At 43.4% G+C, this 27,714-nt stretch overlaps 1 protein-coding gene across 2 annotated transcripts in view; it reads left to right on the forward strand.

Annotated features, from left to right (window-relative positions):
* Positions 1-27,714, forward strand: part of LOC147733803 (threonine--tRNA ligase 1, cytoplasmic-like) — a 242,167-nt gene that overhangs the window by 209,617 nt on the left and 4,836 nt on the right. For both annotated transcript variants that reach the window (XM_086958398.1, XM_086958397.1), the window contains one exon: positions 18,946-19,060. In XM_086958398.1, the coding sequence (XP_086814524.1) occupies positions 18,946-19,060 (115 nt within the window). The remainder of the gene's footprint in view (positions 1-18,945; positions 19,061-27,714) is intronic.

Genomic DNA, 27,714 nt, shown 5'->3' on the forward strand with positions numbered 1-27,714 from the left:
AAAAGATATATTCCTTTCTTCCTATTTAGACGACGTAGCTCCCGCATTTGCAAATAGACGTGTCCCTGCACCACCCGATGACGGCACCCCACCCCGAAATAATCACCCACTTCCGCAACAACAAACTCCTCCTCCCGTTCCACATCCTGCGCCTGTTCTCCCAGCTCTTCCTGCACCTCTTCTTCCTAGCATTCACCCACTAAATCCTTTTGGACCTGGCACCTCGGGAGGTGCGACAGGAGGTTTTCAAACGCCACCACAAACACATCGATTGACTTATAGAGATTTAGCGCAACAACGTACACCTCAAACAGCTAGTTACGACATACTTAAGGAGCCTCTTACAGACTGTAGATATGATCCAGTACCCGGTAAAGACGACAGAATGATGCTCGCATCAGTACGTCTACGGCGAGTTGCAAACTTTTTAATGTTACTACCAGGAATGGTTGATCATCTAGACAGAATATATCATTTTGTCCAAACGGGGGAAGGTCCTGAAAGTATTGGCGAGGCCATGGCATACCAGAAAGTTGACACTCAAGGTATGATATTACGGTTCTTCATAAACTGCTTAATAAGAGACCAAGACAGGCCTGGTGTAGACCTGGAAGAAATGAAAGCACTTAATAAATGGGGTCAGAATATAGCAGACGGAAAACATGATAAACAGAATTGTATCGAAAACATGTACCGAAGGATCCGAAAAGCAGTATTAAAAATACACGAAAGAAGACAGCCTAAACCAGAAATAGATTCAGATAAGAATGAATCCTCGGAAGAGGACCAACCAGAAACGACAACAGGAGAATTACAATTACCAGCTAGAGAAATGATAGCATATGTAGGTAAGGGAAGACCTTTTAATAATTCAATGCGACCGGTACGTCCAGAAAGTAAGAGAATTTTTCAAGCTGCCATGTCAAATCCAAAGACCCCTGAACATCTATTTCAGGCTACCGATAGAATACTTCAAGAACGAATGGGGTACCATGTACTCAATACCATGGATGAACAAGAATTGGCCAGGTCAGCAGTACAATGGGCTGACGATACTGATAAATATAGTGATGACGGCTTAGCGCAGACCTTTTTAAACCTTTCCCCTGACGAACAGAAATTAGCTGGAATATATATGATTCAGCATCTCATTACATTGTTCAAAGGCCAACATTCTGATCCAGGTCCCTTACCTGATATTTTAATAGAGCTACTCTCGCCACGATGGAGAGGTCTAGGTACCGACTTAATTAAAGTAATTCTAGAACATTGACACAGGTATAATGCCTTTCTGAATACACAGTTTGTTCCAGCTCCACACGTAGAAAGAAAAATGTTTTACATAGACAGACAAAATCCCTTGCGAGAAGTGCATCCAGTCCAGAATGATGATAATACCTTTAGACGCGTGTTTGTGTACACGCCCATAACTAAAATGGAACTGTTAGAAATGAAGAAACTAGTGCCTAGTCACGATAAAGACCCTGCAGGTTTCCACCGTGAAATCAAAGACATGTTACTCATGGGTGATTATACCTATCCCGACATTATGAAAATATTGAAAGTATTATTGCCTGCCGGTATTTACGAGAAACTCAAAGAAAAAGATTGGGAGGTGGGAGAGCAAAAGATTGATTGGGCTGCATTAGAAAATGAAGAAAATACTCGAACCCCAGGCGTAGGGCTTGGGGACAAATCTAAAGCATTACCAGGATTGTTAGTACAAGTATTGCCACGTTTATTAGCCACTAAAAAGCAGGACTGGGATGCAATCTCAGCCTGCAAACAGAAACCCGATGAAGACACTAGTGATTTTTATTCCCGATTTGAGAAATGTTTTGGTATTAATAGCGGCCTGAAAGCAAGTAGCGAGTCATATCCACATCTTTTTGTAACCAAGTTAGTCGAGAATTCCCTACCCCAAGTTAAAAATCGTGTACAGAAAGTCGAGAGCACATGGCAAGCAAATACGCCTTCACAAATGTTACAAATGTTACAGTATCATCAGAACAGAATCAGGGAAGAACATGAACATGAACAAAGACGTATGAAAGACACGAAAATGAAAATGTTAGTTGCTCAGTCAGTTCCAGCTGACGGTCAGAAAAAGGGCACGACACAGTCCAATAATTCAGCAGCTCCTGTTAAAGGGACATGAAACTACTGTAAACAGCCAGGTCACTACATAAACGATTGTGCAGTTTTGAAACATAATATACTTACTGGAAAAACTAAAGAGAGACCGCGTCCTCCTAGACAGGACCAGGTCCAACAACAAGTACCACAGAATATCCAGCCTATGCAAGCCTCACAACAGACAGTACAGACAGTAGCGGTACCCCAGCCCCAACCGATTGCCGCAACACAACATGCAACCCAGCAGATGTACCAGTATGCCCAGAATGATTATCCCGATTATCAGCGATACACATGAAACAGCCTAGAGAGGGAAGTTGGCTTGCCTCTTATTGAGGTTCCTGTAGATCAAGAGGGTCCTTATGTACATAGTCAAGTATTAGGGAAAGACAGAAAGTTTTTAATTGATACAGGGGCAAGCAGAACAACGATAAGTCACGACGAGGTCCCAGGGGCACCCCTCTCAGGCTCACAGAATGTTTCCCTTGGTTTTTCAGGCAAGCCTATTATTAATGAAGTATCGCAACCACTTCCCCTTGCAGTTGGTCCATTGACACGTACTACAGATTTATTGCTCACAAAGTCCTGTCCAGAAAACCTGTTAGGTATCAAGACACTGAAAGCTCTAGGAGCTGTTATTTGCTGTTCTCCGGAAGGAGTAAGATTGTTTTTGCATGACTTTAAGGGTCACTATGTGTTGAGAGATATTGATCCCAGATTACAGAATGTACCTGCACATTTATGGGCACAAGGCCCCACTGATGTAGGTTGTATGCATATTACACCATATCGAGTCACACTTAAACCAGGAGTTGTTTTACCACGAATTCGACAATACAAGTTACCCCCAGATGCTGTAGTGGCTTTACTGAAAATCATTGACAAGCTCATTGCACAAGGAGTGGTTGTAGAAACCAACTCGAATTTATGTAATTCTCCTATCATTCCAATTCTTAAACGCACTGATCCAAATGCACCACCAGTTTATCGATTAGTTATCGATTTGCGCGAATTGAATAAATGCATTGTACCGCAGTACCCTGTGGTCCCAGATATCTCATCTCTATTGACAGCTATTGATTCTGAGGCAACGTTCTTTACCGTAATTGATCTGAAGAACGCCTTCTTTAGTGTCCCAATTGATCCGGAAAGCCAATACCTTTTCGGATTCTGTTTAAATGGACGAAGCTTCAAATTTGCACGCGCACCTCAAGGATTCACAGAAAGCCCCAGCATCTATAGCCAAGCACTGAAAAGACAACTCAACAGTATTCACATGCCTGACAACACTGCCCTACTTCAGTATGTCGATGATTTACTGATCACCGCCCGAAGTGAACCTGAATGTGAACTAGCATCACTGACGGTTTTACATTTCCTGGCTGACAAGGGGCACAAGGTGTCCCCTTCGAAGCTGCAATTCTGTGTTCAGCAAGTGGTGTACCTTGGGCACTTGCTGTCCAAATCGGGGAGACAGCTAACGCCTGACCGCATCCAGTTAATTGCAAACATGTTACCACCCAGGACACAAAAGGAGGTGCGGGCTTTTATAGGCCTCACTTCTTACTGCAGACAATGGATCCCTCAGTATGCATTTCTAGCAAAGCCACTAATACAGTTGACAACTCAGGAGGCAGCGTCTTCGACTGTCCTCCCTTGGACTCAGGAACATACACAAGCTTTTGACGACTTAAAGAAAGCCTTATGTCAAGCACCAGTTTTAGCGACACCATGTTACAGCAAGCCTTTTACACTTTTTGTCACAGAACGTGAAGGTACTGCATTGTCGGTACTCACGCAGGATCAAGCAGGTTCACACAAACCGTGTGCTTACTTTTCTAGTACATTGGATCCAGTAGCCCAGGCCTTGCCTGCGTGCTTGAAATCAGTTGCAGCAACAGCTCTAGCAATCAGACAAAGTGATTCAATAGTGTTAGGACATCAATTGACAGTACAAGTTCCACACTCCGTGGAAGTACTTTTAAACCGAACACAGACTCAACACTTGACTATAGCACGACTGACAGGTTATGAATTGACATTGTTTCAGCCACACATAGAAATTAGACGTTGTAATACATTGAACCCTGCTACACTTTTGCCATTAACTGAAACAGACCCATTGGCACATGATTGCATTGAAGTCATTACCATCACGACGAAACCCAGACTAGACTTGACAGACACCGCATTACCAGATCCAGACCTGACACTTTATGTGGATGGTTCATGCATGAGAACAAGTACAGGAGAATTAGTGGCCGCCTACGCAGTCACAACAGAAACTGCAGTCATAGAAACGAATTGTATTGATACCCTGTCAGCCCAAGCAGCAGAGCTCATCGCTCTGACACAAGCCTGTATTCACGCCAAGAACAAGAGAGTTAACATATACACAGATTCCCGTTATGCATTCGGAGTTGTACACGTCTTCGGTGTCCTCTGGCGAGAGAGAGGTTTTTTGACTTCTCACGGTGCCAAAATTCAGCACGGTCCCCTCATTCAAGCTCTATTAGACGCAATACATCTGCCTACAGCAATATCCATCATGAAGTGCAAGGCACATACAAAGGTTACAGATACTATTTCCCAGGGTAACGACCTGGCAGACCGAACAGCCAAACATACAGCTCAGAATCAGATTCACACCTCTGACCTGACAAAGACAATAGTCGCGACACCGACACATTGCATGACAGTTAAGGATCCCGCCCTAGATGTAATTGACATACAGACACATGCTACACCAGATGAAATCAAGAAATGGACTGAACTAGGAGGGATCCAGACAGAACAGGGATGGATGACGAAGGGAAAATCTACATGGTTTCTCCCCGACTCTATGGTTCAAGTTATCATTAACACAGTACACAGTCCAGCACATTTAGGAGAAAAAGCCATGTTAGACAGTATTCAGCACCTCTGGTTCAATAAACATTTACGAGCAGCAGCCAAACAGAAAGTGCGTACTTGCATGATTTGTTGTCAGTTCAACCCAGGTAAAAGCATTCCCGTAGAACAAGGTGGATTTCATCCTCCCGATCACCCTTTTGAAGTCCTCCAGATGGATTATATCCAGATGGAACGTTGTCGAGGATTCAAATATGTCCTTGTAGTTGTATGTGCACTATCCCGTTGGACAGAAGCATATCCAGTCCCAGATTACACTGCTCCGACCACTGCCAAGCAGCTGGTTCGTGAATTCTTCCCCAGATATGGTTTGCCCCGCATCGTATACTCCGATAACGGTCAGCCATTCTCGTCCGAGCTTATGAAGCAGGTATCACTCCTGCTAGGCTATCAGTGGAAGTTCCACTGTGTCCGACATCCCGAGGCAGCAGGTCTCGTGGAACGTCATAATCAGACCCTAAAAATTCGTCTTGCTAAAATCTGTAGAGAGAAAGGTGTCGACTGGATAGTAGCTTTGCCAGTCGCCCTTTTTTATATGAGGATGGTCGCACACTCCAGAACAGGGCTATCCCCGTACGAGGTGGTCTTCGGTAGGCCACCAAATATGTGGGGGACGCCTTTGCCTAGAAAAATTACCGCTGTTGACTGTAATATGCTGACAGATTACCTTGCCTCCTTGATGTCTGCACTACAATCATGTCGTTCACAGGTCGCTGCAGCCTTTCCCGACAACACCGAGGTGAAACCACATGACGTTGTTCCGGGAGATATCGTCTTCGTGAGGAACTTCGACAGGAAAAGTCCGCTGGAGCCCCGTTGGCAGGCGCCGAAGTTGGTACTTCTCACAACAAGGACCGCAGTGAAGGTGGAGGGCCGCAAGGGATGGCTCCACTCGAGTCACGTGAAGAGATTTCATGCATTACCGCCAGAGACTGACTCTCCCTCCCCCTCTAAGGACTGTCCAGATTCCAGTGACTCTAAACTTCCCCTGATAGAGAAAACTCCACAGCAGGAGTATAAAGCGAAACTGAGGTCTAGCAAGTCAGACAGTTTAATTGTTTAAGTCCTCCCCTAGGTGAATCGGTTAGACGAGTTTCTGACATGTATCCCCTAGACCCCAACAGAGAGAGAGATAGACAGAAACAGCTCAAGAAACGTGCATATTGTAAATCTTTGCGCAGTCACTGTATCGTGACTTTACTGATTATGTTTTTTCTGAGCCTTATGATTATTGCAGTAAGTGTACTGCTACATGTATATTATCCTATTTTCAAGCATGCACATTCTTCCTTCAACGTTACTGCCGAGCACTCTTTCAGTGAATTACCTCCGCATGAGTTATCTTACAGACTTGCGCTGCGCAACAATACATTCATTAGTATGTTACACCATTCCCATCAGACCAGCAACGCTACAAATTGTTGGATATGTGGCCGACTCCCTCCCTATCAGAAATTCAAGGGAGTTCTGCCCCTTTTTCCGTACCCGTTCACACACAATGGATCCTGTGGTGCATGGTTTAGTTTGATTAATTCCTTAAATTCGGATTCTGTAGTTTACCAGGGTAACTGGGTATGGGGAAACCTGAACACTGTTTTGCATAAAGTATGTTTCCCTGACAAGGAGGGTCTCCCCAAAAGGACAGGAACTGATCTAGAAAATGAAGTTTATGGATTAGGTAACTTTACACTTAACCTCATGATTCTGAGTGTTGAATCCGAAACAGAACCAGTCTTGCCCGCTATGTCCGTACTTCCAGTCAAAGGTGAATTATGTGTCAGAAAGAATGGTTCAGTACACCTGGGTCATAGTAAATGTACTACTGTGATCGAATTCAGTGATAAGGGCAAGTCTACATTCAAAGCTTCCCGTCATTCCTACTTCATTTGTGGTCATACCGCATATATACGCTTACCTCTAGATTGGGATGGCACCTGTTACATTGCATTCCTTCTGCCACCTGTTTTTCTAGCCCCTCCTGATTATCATAGGGACACTCATCTAGTACACAATAGACCACAGAGAGACCTCCCGATTGTCGACTACACTGAAACGGCATGGGAGCAATACACAGATTTCAATAAAGGTTTCTTTCCCTACTTAGGTGCTGTCTTTAATAGTAAACTGATACGAAAATTAACCAGAACCCTTGAAGCAGTAGTGAATGAAACTACTTCCGCCCTAGGCAACTTAACGGAGGAGCAGTCTGCGATGCGGATTGTTGTTCTTCAAAATCGTCTTGTCCTTGACGTCATCCTGGCCGATAGGGGCGGAGCTTGTAGAGTCATCGGATCGAGCTGCTGTGTTTTCATTCCAGAAAACGCACCATCAGTATATAGAGCCATTACCCGTCTTCACAAGATTGCAAGTCTAATACACCAGAATCCAGGCACCTGGACTTGGTCCGGTTGGTTCTGGACCACGTTGTCAGCCTGGGGATGGAAAGTCCTATCCTTCCTAGGTATAGCCCTTCTTATAGTATTCAGTTGTTGCCTATGTCTGCAATGTGGGCCAGCGATTTGCGGCTTGTGCGCCACATCATGTATTCCTCATTCAAGTTCACATTCAAAACGTCGTAAGAAGAAAGAAGAGCAAATGATGTTACATGAACAGATTGATAGATTAATGAGGATTGATATTTCATGAAGGGTCCGTAGGGGACAAGGAGGGAATGAGGTAATATGAATTTTTATGGTCAATTGTGTCCCCTATCGTAGACCCCAACGGCTCCATGTACGTGCTAGTACATGTAAGTTCCCTCCACAACCAGCTATGAAGACGCAAATACATTTGCGTCCAACGTTAACATGTCCTCTTTCAGATCCACCATGAATGGGTCAGATATTCAGTTCCTAAGTGTGCCTTGCCAACGTCTTTACATGGTGCACTTTCACGTTTTTCTAGCCCTGGCGAGTTGGGCCTTGTTTTTCTGCCATTCAAGCCTTTTCCTGCCTTCTGCCTCTGGAAGCTGCAGCCTGGACCTGCATCTGTATCCATGACCTTTTACTTACTCCCTGCGCGGCTAGCGGTGCCTGGCTCGGCCTGCTTGCCTGCCAAGACTGTATTCAGCCTTCAAGTTATCTGCTCCGCTCCTCGAAAAATACATTCCTGTCTAGTAGTTTAGGTAAACATCCTTCCCAGCTGCAGAGCAAAGGGCCCGGCCTTTCTGTCTCCATGCAAGTAATTCATAGCTTCCGTTACCATGGTAGGCCCATGGCCCCCTTGCTTTACACGTAGACACGCAGTCGCATATGCACGCATTAGCAGTCAGTATAGAATAGCCTCTGCCCGAGAGACCTTTCCTTCTAGATAATACAGTTCCTCAAACACAAGATATTAGATATGATTTGGGTTTAGGTTGTTCTGACACCCCAGACTTCTGTCTCCACATGTAGGGCTAAATGTCAAGTCCCCTTCACCCTCCAGTTACACGTCAATCACACGTCATGCTGCTGCGCGCGCATCTCTGCCACATGTTTTTGCTGACTCTGCAGGATTCTTCTAGGGATCCACCTACTTCTGACACCTCTATGTGACGTTTCTAGTACACACCCTTGTGCACGCCTTCTGTTACGCCTTTTTCATTACGTGTATGTGTTCTTATCTCTTCTCTCAGCTGTTACGCCTTCTGCATTCAATACTACTGTATGCATTGACTATATATATGATATCCTGTTAATAAAACATTGTACATGTCCATTGCAATTCCCTTCCTGAACCCTCCTGGTGATGGAGCATGTTACCTGGTTCGAACCAATTCCTTTTTAAGGAATAAAACCTTCATAAACCCCAGATGCCACGGACTCTGCCTTTTCATTTTGACTGAGTTATTCTTATTGAACTTTACCGCATAAATTCCGTATAGGTAATTAAAATTTACCACACTACACCACATGCTTTCACCAAACATTCTTGTGTGGATGTTTTAGCATGCCTACTATCCAATGTAGGGCAGACAGTGCTATGTACTCTTTCAAACTGCAACACCCGTAGGCTAGCCACCTCTTTTAGTGAGGGTCTGCTTTACAGTTTATGCAGAGCATCTGTATCTGCAGCCACACATGCCTTAAACAAAATAGGTTACTTTCCCCATAAGCTTCTGTTTGTGGCATGTAATGCTGTAAATGCACATGCGCCCACTCCTCCTCCCCAGAAACCTGTTGCCGTTGCATTTTCTTTACACTATTTCATTGGCATAGACATCTCTTTACTGATAATTACTCTCACTCCATTGTCCCCCACCTGCCGGAAAGCAATCTAACAATTGAGTCGCTGCCCATGCGCATTTTCACCAGCAGGGGTAGTAGTTTTGACTTGTGACCGGAGAGAATTGTTCAAAGAAAAACAACTTGCACACATCAGGACCAAACACTAGATGGCGGTAGTATGCAGCATTGTGAATTTACAGCACTACATGCCATAAATAGATGCTTACAGGGTAAGTAACATATTCCTATTTTTTTTAGGTAAAGCACTGATTAGATACTTTTTTAATGAGTTTGTAACGCGCTGCACATCCTACAATAAGCCTTGACCACTCAACCTTGCTACCTTGTAAGAGTAAGTGTCTAAAGGGAGTAAAGTGGTTGTCCATTTGGATTGCAAGTGTATTGTGTCCTTGAGACACTAGTGCCAAAAGGCTGTTGCCCAGGAACGACTGACCTAAGAAATAGTCTCACAGTGGTGGGCAGGTGGTGCTATCACAAGATTCTGAACACTCGGAGACACTACATAGAACCTAATGAGGTCCATTTTCTTTATGACTAGACACTTAAAATGCCACATATGGTAGCAAGAGTCTGTACTGAGATGTCTGAAAACAACAGATTAAGATCAAAGGTCAAATGGCTGAGACCTCATGGCAACAACAAGGGTCTGCTGATCAATGCTAGACTTGCTTCTAGCCTAGGCAAGTTGTGTCATCTTATGCAGGGCCAAGTGTTCATTCTGAGCCTGGAAGGATCTGGTTAGTTATCTACTTCCTACATTTCAGGCCTTCCCTCTGTAGGGGGCTCCTGTTACCCGATCCCCCCTCCACAAACCACAGAACCATGCCCCCCTCTGCAGTATGCTATGTACCCTTAGTGAGGCCATGACTACAGAATATCTGGAGTGTAGGAGGATGAAGATAGCCATTCTAAACTTCCGAGCCAAGGAAGAAGAGGCGGACAGATTGGCTCAGCAATAGATGATGCAGAAAGGCCAGAGGGAAAGAGAGAGTGCCCTAGAGGAGCAAATGCTGATTAATGCTGTTTAGATCAAGGAGCTACAATTGAAGGCAGTTTGGTTAGGCCCTTTGTTGCTGTCCCACTGCCCTAACAAGATTGTAACCTCCTGCTTATAAGTGCAGGTGTGGTTGCAAGGCCAGAGACCTTTGAGCTGACTTGTGCAGCAGAGAATGTGTGTTCTGCTCTGAGTTGCATTCCATTGAGTGTGAATTAACCCATTCGGGAATTGAGCGAGACTGAGCAACTGCAGTATGCAGTCATGAAAGATGTTTGCAATTGGCGCTTGCAATTATATAGCGCTTTGTACCACTGATGTGGTGCCAAAGTGTTTTCAGAAGACAGGTAACTTGTCAATCCATACATTTTGCACCATGAGTGGGAGACCACTGGGATCACTGTATACTTTGATTATCTGCTCCAGCCAGTTTTAAAGATTTCACTGTACACAGCTTTCCCAGTAATGTAGAGGATGCTATCTTGTGACTGTTTGATCTTGCACATCAGGTAAGAGAATAATGCAAGGATCAAAAAACAAAACCTGGTTCTCTTTTGGGATTTAGCGGTATGTGGAGAATGGAAGTTGGCTTAGTCTGATAAAAGAGAATAATTTAAAGCAATCAAGGGTTTTAAATTATATTTTGTTGGCTGAATGACTCACTGAGGAGGGTCACCAGAGTTCAAGTAGTAGTTGGTTGACTTGAAGGTGGCAGAGCCACAGTAGCTTTTCCTAGCTGCTTGTAAATAGTATTTCAACACATTCAAACAGAAAAGGCAGGTGCATTGGCACTCAAAGTGCAAACGGGCAAGGGCTTCCAGCAACATGTTAAACAAGGGGAGTGCACTTCTTAGAGGGGGGATGAAGGGGGAAGGGGAAAAGACAAAACTTTTGTCATGTTGCCCTCACACATCCCGAAAAGGTGTCATGTTTCATCATTGCGCCTTGCTCCTCATCGGGTCTACGCTGCAATGCTTGACGGGCTCACCGTTCCTGGGCTCTTTGTCGGAGATCTTTTTTCAGGAAGCTGTAGGGTGCATGCGGGTGTGGGGGCCGTGGGAGGTTGTGTGCACGTGGGTAGTGGTTTAAAATGGATCAGGGTCAGTCCTATACTCAATAGTTTTAATGGTTGATATAGATCCTGCCTAATTAAAAGTAAGAGTGGACACCCTATTGGAATGTGATGTTCCTGGCTTGCTGTCGCTAAGGTGGGGTCGACCTGTTTCGTGCCTGGTTGTTCCAAAGAAATCGGTTGGCACTTCTTCAGGACCTATGTGAAGTATGGTGCACAACTATAGACAGGCTCTCAGATTATTGAAGGTAGCATGGTGTGGGGCCCTAGTAGTCCTGTACTGGGCGTGGTGGAAACCTGTGGATGAACCCAAAAGGGAACAAGGAAAGAAAAAATAGATAAGTGGAGGGAACGTGGAGAAAAATACACTGAGTTTGGGAAGAGCTGCAGGTCCTTCAGTGAGGGGCTCGGCATCCTCAGCTGTTAATGGGAGCTGATGGATGCGTGAGTCTCATAAAGCCAAAAAGACCTCGAGTGAGTAACGATGCCAGCAATGCACTAGCACAACATATTTTAACAATTACCCAGTCTAAAAAGCCATAAATAAATGTAATTGGTGGCTAAAGATGGGTTATACCTGTATTGATTGTATCCAAAATGGGGATATTTGGGGTCATGTGTTAAAGGCCCCCGGTGTCGGGAACTAGGCTGCGGTTCTAACCATATGTTATCAGGGCTACCACTACGCACCTTTGAGCAAGCCCCGTCGGTGTGCCAGCACAATAAATCTCGATATGGACGTTCTGTGCCTTTCGTAAGTCAGATATCATACCATATGGAGGTAATCGAAATTATGAACGTTTATGACATGCAACAGTGTGAACATGACTCTACTTCTCGTAAACTCGTTATCAGACATCGCATCACATAGTGGTAATTGGGAGCTTTGTCATGTTGAAAATTTCCACTGAGTAGTGCCCCCAACATGTTACGAAAGACACACAAAATAATTACTGAGTTCGAGAAGGTTGACGCTCCCACTAGTTGACTGACCCGTTGCACAGGAGTATTAGCGTTGCATTAAACAACCTGTTGTACCCCCCTCAAAAACAATCAGTTACAGAGGTTAAAAGGGGGAGATTAGTGCTCCTGTGTATCAACTCACCCGTTAGTATATGAGCTACAGCCAGATGCCTGAAAATGTCAGCAGCAATTCCTAGGGCTCCCAGGTAAGACACAAATGGAATAAAAATAGTTTCTTTAGCTTAGAAAGGGAATGCAAGTAAGAGAATTCCCATTCCTCTTAAGGATGATGGAATTACAGGTGTGGATTAATGGTCACATCAAGAAGAATTGTCCGACAAAGTGTTCAGTCATCATCCCACTGATTGTAAATCTCATTTTACCAACTATCTCAGGAGTCTGGCTCAGTCTGGTAACAATGGATATGCGGGAGGAGTCGAATTTTGTATGTGTGAGTTCCTCTGTGGGCACCAGATATGAAGTCAGTCACCTAGGTGCGCGAAGATCGAGAGGAGACAAAAGGTTTCCCACCCATGATGTGTTATATTATGCACTGACCTCCTTCATTTGAGCAAATTAATGCACAAGCAAATAATAACTTTTTTACCAGTGAAGAACCAATTAAGGAATAGTTAGCCTGGAAGGATTACCTTCATTTGGTTACCCTGAAGGGCAGGATGACCTAATTTTCAAGCCATGTTGTCCTGAGCTCTAGAGAACTGGGGCTGCCACTCATACTAAGTAGTAAACAAAATCATCCATGTCAACGTACGTATTTACTTGACCATGGTGCTCTCAGGTAACCCCACAGGTATATAGTAAAATTATTGTAATATAAAAATATAGAAAGTAATACAAGATGTACATATAATGAAATCTAAACTAACAACACTTCTGAATTGAATATACTAGACATAGTTCACATGCCACCCGAGGTATAGCTTGAGTAACTACACCTTAGTTAAGAAGCAACTATCCTCCAACATCTTAGGCATTCCGGCGTGACTTTTTGCACACTTGGGACACTTTTGATTCACTAAAGCCACATTTTTGCTGTTTCTTCCCACTCTACTTTTCCAAATCCCCTTCTTTGTGGCTTGAAACACTTGTCATGTCCGTTGTTTTGTACAATCCTTTAGCACTACAGAATGTTTATTTAGGTCAACAACTTGCTTTGGAGAAGGCCACTTTGAAATCCTATTTCTTATGCTCAACCCAAACCTCATTTGAACAAAATCTCCTTTTCAAGGGTTACACACCAGTCTCATCAGTGGTCCCTTCCACCATATTTACTCTGCTTCTTGTGCACTCTGTCACTCATCCTGACAGCATTGACCTTAATGTTACCCATCAAACCTGGCAACACCTCAGTGCAGAGCAGTCTTCCCTTAAGCAGTAGGAAAAATATTTCTTCAGTAGAATGTTCTGTGGTTATATAACACAACATCACCTTAACCTTATTTCTCTAGACCAACCACTATGCATAGCCAGGGGCAGGCACTTTCCCAGCAATCTTTTGAATCATTCCACCAAACCATTATTACGTGGATAATACAGAGCTGTTTTATATTGCTTCACCCATTTCTGTTGCAAGTAATTCTCAAATGTCTCAGCGAGAATATAAGGACTATTATCAATCACAAATTCCTCAAGATAACCCTCTCTCCTAAATATTTGCTCACAAAAAAACAAGCTTAGTAGTCTTCACCTCACTCACAAAACTTAATTTTAGCCACCTAAAATGATATTCAAAAATTACTATTGCATTTGATTCCCATAAAACTCACAGGTATTATTTGAGTTTCCTTCCTCACATGCGACTTACATTACAAGCACATGGGACAGCTAACAGCAAATGGTTACCTTAGGAATATACATTTTGAGTACCTACATCAACTTTATTATGCTCCAGCACAGCTCTGTAGATATGTATTACGAGAGAAAGCAGAATGTGTTGGATGCGGGGCACCAACCGCAGATTTTGTACATTTGGCCTTTGCTTGTCCGAGGATACTGTCATATTGGGAGCAGGTTACAAGCACACTTACTGTTATAGTTATGGAGCAAGTGTAATGCACCCCACAGTTGTGTCTGCAAGGCCTGACGAAAGCCATACAACCAACTAACTGCAAAATAGTAGTTATAGCTTTATTGCAGGCCAAACGTAGGGATCCATTCACTGGAGGGATAAGGACATCCCAAAACACGAGCATTGGATACGGGTTATGACGTATTATCATGATCAACTTAACCATTATACTGAAGAACTTACCCATGCTTCGGCTCTCTACATATATAGGGCCCCTTTACTGCCTATTTGTTTGCCAAATCTGCCAACGAAGGTATACAGAAAAAATTCATAACGAAATAGAGGGACTGTTTTTATGTGATTTCAACCTACAAGAAGTTGAATTTAACGATTGATCTATTGTGCGAATCATGTTGCACAAAGCTATGTAACTGGAAAAATGGCTATATTGTTTTTTGTGATGTTTATATCTGAAAACTTGAATTAATAAACATTTTAAAATGCCTTTTCTTGGGCAACAGGAGCGGTTAAAAAATGTTGGGCATAAGAAGACTTGGTGGTATATGCTAAATAGGTGCATTATAAAAGAAAAATCTTGAATCTTTCACACTGACCAATATTTCATTAATATTTGACAAAGGATGCCGAATACCTTATTTTCTTAGATTTAAATACATAGGTATCATTACTTCACCCTTCTGCGCTTTTACTACGTGACTACACCACTCTAATGGCTCTATTGGTTCAATACATTTATCAATACATAACTTGTCCAATTCTTTTCTCAATGATGCTCTTAATACCAAAAGAATGTTGCTCGTTTTGTGAAGTTTAAGCACTGTATTCTTGGTCAATACAATCCGCCAACTACATTTATTTACAACATCTTAACTCACTACTGAACAATTTGTAAACTCCAGCTTACATTGTTCCCTTTCATCTTTAACCATTACCAGTACTTGCTCAAGAATTTTAGAGTCTAACAAAATTCCTAGCACAGATTGCTCCCCCCAACCCAGCAAGTTTTCACTTTCTCAATATACACCCTTGCTTCCACATTTTACCCCATGTAAGACTTCGTAGCAGTAAAATATCCCACGGTATATAAATAACCTTCTGCATCAGTCTCATACAGTTACATTCGCCATACTTTGCCCTAAGTTTCTCTGTCAATACATGTGTAAAATGAACAATAATCTGCCCAAATTGCTGCATTTACCCCCATACACCTCTACTGAACACTTAGGAGGGAGACAAGATTCATGCCCTGCATACACTTCATTGTCTCCAGTGTCATCCTCCTCCAATACAAGTACTTGAACATCCTCTTCACTGCTGTAATATCATCCTGTACTATTTCACTGTTTCTAGCACATGAAACATTCATACTGTTCATTCCTCTGCTCACTTCACCCTAGTTCATCTCGAGAAATGTCCCCGTTTTTTTGCATTTATAACATTGTGCTTTTGTAGCCAGACATGTGCACAACTTTACTGCATGTGTGACACGATCACCTCTATAGCAAGCTTTTTTCTCCAAATCAGTCACGCCTTTATCTTTATTTCCTCCATTCATTTTGTTTTCTTATGGCCCCTGCACTTCCTCAACTCCCCTATATGCAGGTATCCAAACAACTCTACATATTTCTTCTCAGATTTGTTTAATTCTTTAACATAGCAATAGTTGTGCTGTATGAGTTTGGCCAAGCTAATCCACTTGTCCAAGGAAGATTCCTTAAGACCTAACAGTTTCTCACTGGTTAGATGCTGTTAGTTCTGTTAACTTATCCTTTATAATCTTTTTCTGGAGATCTATGAATTTAGGACTAGCCGCAAATTGACGTAGCACTGCTAAATACTGGGCTGTTGATTCACCTGGCATTTCTGCTCTCTAAAAAACGTATAACATTTCACCGCAGTGATTGTTTTTTTGCCAAGATTCTCCTTTAATGCTTTGAAGACCATATCCTATTCACCCTCCAACCCTTCTTCAATGTCCAGAGCATTATTATCATCTCTACATGATTTCTATAGTTCATAGGTGGTGTATTTAAAATATTTGTGACTTCTACTTCTAGACAGTGCTTCAACATAGCAAATTTACTCTTGCCATAAATACATTACTGCCCATCACTTCCAAGTAAGTTTCAAAGACGTCCTACCAATCTTGCCATGGCATGAGTGTTTCTACGGGAATTTAGAAAAATGCTGGTGAGGTTGCAATCAATTGTATTGTGGCAACAAAATTAAATTAGAAATTCACAAAGATATTGATAAGAATGGACCCTATTGATTAGAATAGACCCGGAGGATAAAAAAATAAGAAATGTAGTCCCCGTTATTTGACTCTGGAGATGTTGAACAATATTGTTGAGCTATCACTAAATGAGACTGTGGGTATTTTATTGAAGTTTCTACTTCCACACATTGCTTCTATATGAGGAACATTGTCCAATAAGATTGCAGGTTTCGTTTTTTTTGTATTTCATTTTAGGCACATGAATGTGTCAGCACATTTTCAGGGGCAGCATTCAGTGCTATTAATCATTCGAGAACATTATTCTTGTTGGAATGCCCAGTTAAAAAGGCAAAATATGCCACTTATTGAGATATTGTAAAACACGAGGTCAAAGAAGCACACTATTGAATGTGCTTCTAGGCAAAGTGTGACCCTTGTCGGGTAGATGACGTTGCCCTGCAGCTTAGGTGGCCTAGACATCTCTGTGGCAGGTGATTGTGGGATAATATAACTTGTCGTCAATGAAAAAGTGTGGCCTTTTTCTCATAGCATGAAACCACCACGACGTAGAAGTTAACAAACAAGCACTTTTTTAATCGCCTTAGTGCAACCAGCCAGCACATCACTCCTCTTTGACCGCTTCTCTTCAGAAGCCCCACACTCACTACTTTCCAATACAGATTCCAAATAATCTGAGCCATTTTACATTCTAACACCTATAAATATACAACTTCCACCAGTGTAGTGGCTTCCAAAGAGTTATTACAAATTGACATTAGGCAAGACAATGTGATGGGGTTGGAGAGACATGCAGTATTGTGCTTCCTATACCCATGCTTATATTAAGTTTTTCTATGCTAGTGATGCATTTTAATCCACCGTGTCAGAGCGAGGACATGCTTTACCAGCCATGCCTTCAAACAGAGTAGAGGAACCCGAGCATCAGCTACAAAACAGATGCAGGTTGTAATTTCTGCCACCATCTTGAGCTCATTTGTTGAACTGGGATCTATATATCGTGGCCAAGCTGCATACTTAAGTATATGAAATTGATAAGGTTTTGTAGAATCCTGAAGATGTGGAATATTTACTTGAATGCAGTGATGAAGAATGAAAAGGCACAGTTCATTACTCTTCTCTTTAAGAAAAAGTTTTCAGGAAGGCTGACCGCCACATTTTCCTACAAATTATAGATCTTTCTCGAGAGGGTTAACGACATGTGGAAGAGAAAATAATTTGGTACTGCCGTTTACAACTGATGTGCCACTCTGTCTAAGCAAAGTGGAAAGTTTAGTTACTGTTCAGATTTAGACTTAGAATAATCAAGAACTTAGCCTGTTCACAAGTAATATTTTTTTTAATGGCGGTTGGCACATTAATGAGCAGTGATGGTTCTGTTACATGAACATAATATGAGTCATGTACAGCATTTCCCAAATAACTCACTCTTGTATACAAACAATCAAAAGAAAACATACCAGTTTCATTTGGCCATAACATTAAAACCTACAATCAGTCATTTTCCTATGGTGCCCCTTCCATGTAACACCCTTAGCCATACAGTTTTTACTCCTTTGCGGACTGCCACCACCCCCACCACTTTCCGTGTTCTTAAACTTCTCTTCAAACTCCACCACAGAACTTTCCCGCAACCACATCTCTGGTCTCCATCTTGGCAACCTTCAAACGTTTCTCTTTTCTGCTGGACTGCTCCACGTTTTTACCTGACTGGCCTTTACCTCTAACCCCTCCTTAGGTCTCCTACACTCCTCTCCCCTATTACAGTCTCCGATTCCTGGGTTGTTGAGATTGCTGGTACCAATACCGGTTTGTTTATCTTCCACTTTCCTGTCCCAATCTGCTTTCCTTACCCCTTTTCACTTTTCTCCCATTACCTTCTTTGCCCCTTAGGATGTTTGTATCTGTTACGTCATGATCTAGTAATTAATTCCACTGTGTAACTTTGTTTTATTATGTGTCTTTATTTGCTATTTTCCAGTAACTCTTGTTTTACTGTGTAACACTGTGTAACTAATGTTAATTTTGTAACTTGCAAATCGCTGATCCTCATGTAAAGCGCTCTGATACCTCTGGGTCTAGCCATCTCTATATAAAACGCTTAAATAATAATAATAACAAATACCACATATTCTTTGGTTTTTAGATATCAGCGTGCAAATAATATGAATGCATTGTGTAGAAATAAAAAATATTTTAATTTGGATTACATAAATGGCAACAGACAGATGTAAGATTTTGGGCTTGTGTTCAGTGGAGAAAGTATTGTTCCACCTTACTTTCTTTTTACTACATGATATCATCTCTTGAATGGGGAATATTCATTTTATTAAATATAAAGCATTGTCTTTTCAGGTGAGCAGTCGTTTCTATGAAGCAGGGTTTATGGCGGATGTTGATCTGGACCACAGCTGTACGTTAAACAAGAAGATACGAAATGCGCAGCTGGCTCAGTACAATTTCATTTTAGGTAAAGAATGATTTTAGGTGACCTTGCCTTTTGGTTCTTCACAGTGATGCAGAGAACCTGGTTTGCTACACCGTTTTCTAAATTGCCATCTGAGTGAAAGCATGTAATACTATTTCTGTTAACCTGTTCTGCCATAAATAAATATTAGTTTGAGTGTGTTCAGGCACTATTGCACTATCCCAAGATGGTAAGGCGGGTACAGAACACCCTCATCGTTGCCTTCAAAGCATCTAATACTCAACTTATCTGGCTAATTTTCCATTCAATTAAAGAAAACACAAAAGCGATCAGCAAAGTTACCCCAATTACTCCAAAATGTTGAGTTTCCAAAATGAACAAAACTCTATTCTTTAAAAATTGTGTGGACATTTTGCAAAAAAGCATTAGAAAAGGTTAATATGGGCCCACAAGAAAAGGTTACAAGCAAGCTGGTAACGAGAGAATGTGCACAGACTCATGTGGAGGAAGTGAAAAGGTACCATGGAATGAGTAGGGGTAATGAATGATGCTAAGGTGTTTGTGAAGCCCATGTAGGAGTTCTTGTACTTGGACATAGATAGGAGAGCATGTGGAATTGCTAGTGTATAGCTAGGCATAGAAGTACTAGGATATATGTAGGGTAGTGATACTAGGGTATCAGTAAGGGTAAATATACTAAAGTGTGGATACAAGGGAGTCGTACTAGGAGAAAGGTGGGGTAGAGGACTCACGTGAAGATACTAGGATATCAGCAGTTGTAGGGAACTCGGGTATAGGCTTGGGTGAATTAGAGAGTATAGTTGGAGGTACATGGGTATGGGCAGGTATACAGGTACTAGGGTAATGAACCGTAAAAGACAATATGTAAAGAATATTAGAGGGAGAAGGGAGTAGCAACCATAATGGGTAGGGGTAGAGGGTTAAATAGCAAATGAGAAAAGAGATGTTGGAGGATTGCATTCCATCAAATAAGAGATGAAGCAAGACTGGGAGGACTAGGTTCAGGACAATCAGATTTTACTAACCTTGTGAAAAATACTTTAAAATACATGACTAATTAAACATTTTAACTAAATGCTTCATTATATTTTTATGACTTTGGAAAAAATAGGTTGCCTCTCATGCCTTGTAATGTTGGCACCTTCGCCGGCCATGATAATAGTCAAACAATTGGCAAGTCACACTCATTTAGGCCTCCATGTGAGTGTGCTCCTTTTGATGCATCCAGGAGGCGATTATATTAATAAGAACACCTTTGTATGCTTTGCTAATGCAGGCACTTTCAGCATGCCCCTTCAACATTTTATTTTTGGGTAGACCATGCTAATGATAGCTCACCGAGCAGGTTCAGTTGAAGGTGGCATTTTCACAGCTTGTGTTGATTTAGACCATTTTGGCAAGCTGTGCTTAAGATTGCCCTCCTACCAAGATCTTTGAGCGTATTGTATGGTGCCAGGGTCTAAGGTTACACGCTTAATCAGCCAACATGTCAATTACGTGGTGTAATTATTTGACGATTATTAGAAATTACCATATTTTGATTGATATCCTACCCCAAACCACTCTCATGCCCCCACCCAAACTTTTGCCTTGTCTATTTTTCCTGGTTGTAGAACACTCTGCACTTTACGCCTGCTATCCAGTGGTAAAGTGCTTGTGCTCCCCCTTTCAACCACCTGATGAACTTGGCATACCCCTAATTGGCATATGTAACTTAATAAGTTCCTAGTATATGATACATAAAGTTTACCCAGGGCCTGTAGGTTAAATGTCAACAGTGGCCTACGGCACACATTGTACCTCCCACTGCAGTGACAGGGAAAATATGTCTCCAGCCTTCTATGTGTAGCACAATGGTGCTGGTTTTAACTTCAAATATAACCTGTCAAAATAAACTATTTTTGACAGGCCTAAACCTTTCTTATAAATATTAGGAAGTCACCCCTGAGCAGGCCTTACTGCCCATTCAGGCAGGGTATGTTGTATTTAAGTGCAGGACATGTAAATATTTAATGTTAAACATTTCCTTACAGTGAAAAGACTCAAAAGGCTGTTTTTGTCGAAGTAGGGTTAATTTTTTATGGGAAAACATTGGGATACCATATTACATTTATTATTTGTATCTCTCCTTAGGAAATAGTTGCAGAATTCCTTCATAGACTTTTTTAAGATTAAAAACCAAGTTCATTGGTAAAGTCGGATTTGTAATAATTATTTTAGAACAGATCGTTTTTAAAAGATGCCTGTTACCCGTCCAAAGCATGTAGAAACCCATTTTCATGAGCTTCCAATTACCCAAGAGCTTAATAGACTCTTAAGGAGACAAAGGCCTTGGGTATCGGGCGGAGTTATATTTCTCTGGTAGGCTGACCATCTGGGCTATGCCCAGGAATTTAACCCTTTTACCGTGGCGTAGAATCCACCGTAGTGCGGACGTTTCCGTGCGCGGGTGGGGCCGTGACGGCTAACAGACCTGCGCAGCACTACGAAGGCCGATGCAGCTAACACCTGGACCTGCTCTTTCCTTTGTTCCACTAGTGAGTCAGGCAGCAGGCCCAGTGGGAGAGGAGCTGCCCCAAAACCTGGGTTTAAATTACTACAGAAGAGGGGTTGTTTATTTCTTTGGTCACACCTTTAGGAGCTCTGTACAGGGGAAATAAAGGTCTGTCATGTTTTTTCTGGGCAGAGGGGGCCACTATGGGATTGTTTGCAGTAAAACACACAAGTGCTGCAAATGTGGGTAATGGCACTCCTGGTGACTTTTTCGCAATTGGTTAGGGAATGGCTGGGAGTTGCCCCCAACCTCAGGCTGGCACTGGGAATACATGTGACATCCCCAGTACCCTCCTCAGATCACTTCTGGGCCTGTTGAAGAGCAGAAGAGGGATTGACCTCCAGTCAGTGACCTGAGAAGAGACCTGAGGTTCTAGTTATGAACCTGCTATGCTCTTGTACCCAAGACAAAGAAGTGTACTCAAAAGGTTGTATGGCTGACCTCCTGTTTGGGCTACACGAACACAACAAGCTTCAAGACGCCTTTTTTTGCCTTCCCAGCTTACCAGTTCCAAATAGACCTGCCCTAAATCCTGCTGCTGGCCTCTCCTGAAGAGTATCTCATCCCCCAAGTGCTGCCCCCAATGATTTGGACCCTTGGCTGGGGTCAAAGTGTATCCTGATAAGGTTTCCTCAAATCTGCGTCTTGGAAACTTGAGAACTGAGGTGACACCAGGACGAACCTGCTAAGCCAATCCACCAAGGGTGCATTGCTGCTGGGATTGAGTTTGCTATGTTCTTCAATATAGCAGCAGATCCAATTATGGACCACCATCTGATAACATCAAAACCTTTTCAGCCACAACCTGCAGCAGAGCCCCACAGAGGAAATCCAAGCTCCAGAACCGTTTAGATGTCTGAATGTAGAAAGCTTCACTTCACCAAACCGCCGGCTGTATCCGAATGGCATTGGTGGCTATTTAGATGTGAAACCTAGATCTTTTTACGCAAGGAGCTTTCTCGACTTTATAGACTGCTTAGCTGATATTTTGGACTTCTGCTCCCATCATCAGGACCCAAGCTTCGATGCTGTGCCCCACTGAAGACTCTTTCCTCCATAAACGTTTCTAATCCTGAAGGTAAACATTTTAACCAGTCGAACCTGGTCCCCGTGACCGTCCTGCGCTGCTTCTCCATAAACCTTATCTTTGTCCCTTTCAAATGTACCCTGATGAATGTAGTTTACTCTTAACTCGTGTTAGTGCTATTTTAAACTTTAAACTTTCAAAATTCATAATTCTAGACCTACCTATTAGATGTTTGACGTTTTGTGTTCCTAAATTTTTAAAATGTACTACTCTTCTTCTAAATTGGTTTAGATTTTTTGTGGGTTACGTTTTTACTTTATTCCAGTTTGAGTGCTGCATAAATACTTCACACCATGATACTCAGTTATGGCTGTCTGCTCTCAGCCATAGCTACCAGGGGGTTCAACTCAGGTTAATTTAGTGACTTTAGTGGTTGAGCCTGACAAGGGCTCTGCTTAATATTTGAGATTGGTACTCACTCCCCTCAGCTAATACCCCAATTTCTTACAGCAGTATGAGGCTCTTTAGATCTGCATTGGGCCCAAAATTCCACAGGAATATAGGCATTTATATATGGAATACCAAAAGTGTTGGATGATCAATATTTGTTACAGAAATATAACAATAGGCAATTGTAAGTTAATATTCAGAGGACAAGGCTGGATTTAGCTGGTTTTTTGATCTACACAAGCACTTTTTTACTTTTTTTCATTTTGTTCATTCGCCCCACAGGGACTAATAAGGTTAGAGCTTTTTCACAGCTGAAATGTTGATGTATTACAGCATAGATGGTAGAAATAAACGGCGGGGCTCAAGTTCTGCGAGGCAGTAACATATACGTACTGAAAGGTGTAAGTAATCGAGTTATTCTAAAACCTCAATACATTTGGATGTAGGCAAAGCTTTTGGGCAAGGTATGTTACAATATATAAATAGTTAAATGGAAAAATTGGTTTGGAATGTATTTTGCTTACTTGGGAAATGAATGAAAACACAGCACGTAGTGCTTAGTGAGGTGAATGTAAGGTCAGGCATTGTCTGCAAAATAAGGTGTGGTGCCAAGACCCAAGTCTGTGGTGTAGTTAAGCCTCTTAATACTTCTAAGGGGTTTTAAGAACATAGCTTATCTGAGGTAACTAGGTTAATTCCTACCGGGTTGGGGGGGGGTGGGGGGGGATGAATTGAAGCTGATCTAGCAGTGAACTCTCATTGAGAAAAAGTTACATTTCGTTCAACCTCGTTCCTCTGTATGGTCATGGAACTCACTGGTGACTTACAGTATCCTGAGAATGTATGGCTGGGGAACTTTATCAGCTAGTTTTATAAAGTGTGTACTTAGCTCTCCTCAATCTGCTGTGAAAATAAGCACAGCAGTGTGGAATGGGATCGGAGGCCAAAAAACATTTAGAGGCCTCAAGCTATCCTCAAACCCCCTTTAAGCAGATGCTTCTTAAAGGCTTTTACCAATTCATAAGCAATGTTTTAATAAGGTGGAAATGCTCTTTTCATTGTGGGATGTTTTTTCATTTTGGTCTGTTTGGAAAAACAAGCGGTTTCTTGTTCCTCACAGATCATATGTCTTGAGCCAGAGAATTATTTTTATTTTATTGGACCTGGGTAAGTCTTGCAAGTCAGTCTGTCAACGCTTAACTATCCACACAGTGAGACAAAAGTAATTACGCAGAATCAGTAAATATTCTAGTTAATTAAAATGCACAGATTCAGACCAGAGCAGGTTTACTCCGTTATTTTTGTCAGACTCTCACTACCCTTGTGTGTTACTTGGCCTCTGGCCAACCATCCTAAGGCCATCTAGGGGAAGAGAGGCTAAGGATTTCATGCTGGTTGATCATGCAAAGAAACCCAAGTCCTCATTCAGCTCTTAAGTGCAGTGCTAATCTCAGAATATATTAAATTCATTTGCAGTGTAGTGCAAGGATAGAAGTGTGGTTCTGCTTCAGAGTTGGACTGACTGCTTGAGTAGTTATCTGAACCTGCTTCTTCCTTCTTTCCCTTCCCCATCTAATAGCCCTGCCTAGCTCTTTAAGGACATGACATCCCACTAGAGTCTGTGTTCCTCCTTTAATGGTTGGCTCTACCTGGTGTGGTAGGGTCGGTGTCTGCCCTTCCTTTTATCGTTGGCTCCACCTGGTGTGGTAAGGTCGGTGTCTTTCCCTCCTTTAATGGATGGCTTCACCGGCAGTGGTAGGGTCGGTGTCTGTCCCTCCTTTATTGGTTGGCTCCACCTGGTGTGGTAGGTTCAGCGTCTCTCCCTCCTTTAATGGTTGGTTCCACCTGGTGTGGTAGGGTTGGAGGCTGTCCTTCCTTTAATGGTTGGCTCCACCTTGTGTGGTAGTGTCTGTGTCTATCCCTCCTTTAAGGGTTGGCTCCACCGGAGTGGTAGGGTCGGTGTCTATCCCTCCTTTAATGGTTGGCTCCACCTGGTGTGGTATGTTCGGTGTCTGTCCCTGCATTGATGGTTGGCTCTACTTGGTGTGGTAGGGTTGTGTCTGTCCCTCCATTAATGGTTGGCTCCACCTGGTGTGGTAGGTTCAGTGTCTGTCCCTCCTTTAATAGTTGGCTCCACCTGGTGTGGTAGGGTCGGTGTCTGTCCCTCATTTAATGGTTGCCTCCACCGGCAGTGGTAGGGTCGGTGTCTGTCCCTCCTTTAATGGTTGGCTCCACCGTGAGCTATAGCGTCGATGTCTTTCCCTGCTTTAATGGTTGGCTCCACCTGGTGTAGTATGTTCGGTGTCTGTCCCTGCATTAATGGTTGGCTCCACCTGGTGTGGTAGGTTCGTTGTCTGTCCCTCCTTTTATGATTGGCTCCACCTGGTGTGGTAGGGTCGGTGTCTGTCCCTGCTATAATGGTTTGCTCAACCGGGAGTGGTAGGGTCGGTGTCTGTCCCTCCTTTATTGGTTGGCTCCACCTGGTGTGGTAGGTTTAGTGTCTGTCCCTCCTTTAATGGTTGGCTCCACCGGGAGTGGTAGGGTCGGTGTCTGCCCCTCCTTTAATGTTTGGCCCCACCGACCATGGTCGGTTCGGTGTCTGTTCCTCCTATAATGGTTGGCTCCACCGGGAGTGGTATATTCGGTGTCTGTACCTGCATTAATGGTTGGCTCCACCTGGTGTGGTAAGTTCGGTGTCTGTCCCTCCTTTAATGATTGGCTCTACCTTGTGTGGTAGGGTCGGTGTCTGTTCTTCCTTTAATGGTTGGCCCCACCGACAGTGGTAGGTTCGGTGTCTGTCCCTTCTCTAATGGTTGGCTCCACCTGGTGTATAGGGTCGGTGTCTGTCAATCATTTAATTGTTGGCTCCAACTTGTGTGGTAGGGTCGGTGTCTGTCCCTCCTTTAATGGTTGGCTCCACCGTGAGCTGTAGCGTCGATGTCTGTCCCTCCTTTAATGGTTGGCTCCACCTGGTGTAGTATGTTCGGTGTCTGTCCCTGCATAAATGGTTGGCTCCACCTGGTGTGGTAGGTTCGTTGTCTGTCCCTCCTTTTATGATTAGCTCCACCTGGTGTGGTAGGGTCGGTGTCTGTCCCTGCTATAATGGTTTGCTCAACCGGGAGTGGTAGGGTCGGTGTCTGTCCCTCCTTTAATGGTTGGCTCCACCGGGAGTGGTATATTCGGTGTCTGTTCCTGCATTAATGGTTGGCTCCACCTGGTGTGGTAGGTTCAGTGTCTGTCGCTCCTTTAATGATTGGTTCCACCTGGTGTGGTAGGTTCGTTGTCTGTACCTGCTATAATGGTTGGCTCCACCTGGTGTGGTAGGGTCAGTGTCTGTCCCTCGTTTAATGGTTGTCTCTACCTGGTGTGTTAAGGGTGGTTCCTGTCCTTCCTTTAATGGTGGTGTGGAAAGGTCAGTGTCCGTCCCTCCTTTAATGGTGGTGTGGTAGGGTCGTGTCTGTCCCTCCTTCAATGGTTGGCTCTACCTGGTGTATTAGGGTCTGTGTCTGTCCCTCCTTTAATGGTTGTCTCTACCGGGTGTGGTAAGGGCTGTTCCTGTCCTTCCTTTAATGGTGGTGTGGTAGGGTCGGTGTCTGTCCCTCCTTTAATGGTTGGTACCACCTGGTGTGGTAGGGTTGGTGTCTGTCCCTTCTTTAATGGTTTGCTCCACCTGGTGTGGTAGGGTCGGTGTCTGTCCCTCATTTAATGGTTGGCTCTACCTTGTGTGGTAGTGTCTGTGTCTATCCCTCCTTTAAGGGTTGGCTCCACCGGAGTGGTAGAGTCGGTGTCTATCCCTCCTTTAATGGTTGGCTCCACCTGGTGTGTATGTTCGGTGTCTGTCCCTGCATTGATGGTTGGCTCTACTTGGTGTGGTAGGGTCGTGTCTGTCCCTCCATTAATGGTTGGCTCCACCTGGTGTGGTAGGTTCGGTGTCTGTCCCTTCTTTAATAGTTGGCTCCACCTGGTGTGGTAGGGTCGGTGTCTGTCCCTCATTTAATGGTTGCCTACACCGACAGTGGTAGGGTCGGTGTCTGTCCCTCCTTTATTGGCTGGCTCCACCTGGTGTGGTAGGTTTAGTGTCTGTCCCTCCTTTAATGGTTGGTTCCACCTGGTGCGGTAGGGTCGGTGTCTGTCCCTCCTTTAATGGTTGGCTCCACCGGGAGTGGTAGGGTCGGTGTCTGCCCCTCCTTTAATGTTTGGCCCCACCGACCATGGTCCGTTCGGTGTCTGTTCCTCCTTTAATGGTTGGCTCCACTGGGAGTGGTATATTCGGTGTCTGTACCTGCATTAATGGTTGGCTCCACCTGGTGTGGTAAGTTCGGTGTCTGTCGCTCCTTTAATGATTGGCTCTACCTTGTGTGGTAGGGTCGGTGTCTGTCCCTCCTTTAATGGTTGGCACCACCGGGATTGGTAGGGTCGGTGTCTGTCCCTATTTAATGATTAGCTCCACCGGGAGCAATAGGGTTTGTGTCTGTCCCTCCTTTATTGGTTTGCTTCACCTGGTGTAGTATGTTCGGTGTCTCTCCCTGCAATAATGGTTGGCTCCACCTGGTGTGGTAGGTTCGTTGGCTGTCCCTCCTTTCATGATTGGCTCCACCGGGTGTGGTAGGGTCGGTGTCGGTCCTTGCTATAATGGTTGGCTCT

The sequence above is a fragment of the Lissotriton vulgaris genome, chromosome 2_1, assembly GCF_964263255.1.
Source record: "Lissotriton vulgaris chromosome 2_1, aLisVul1.2, whole genome shotgun sequence".
Lineage (NCBI taxonomy): Eukaryota > Metazoa > Chordata > Amphibia > Caudata > Salamandridae > Lissotriton > Lissotriton vulgaris.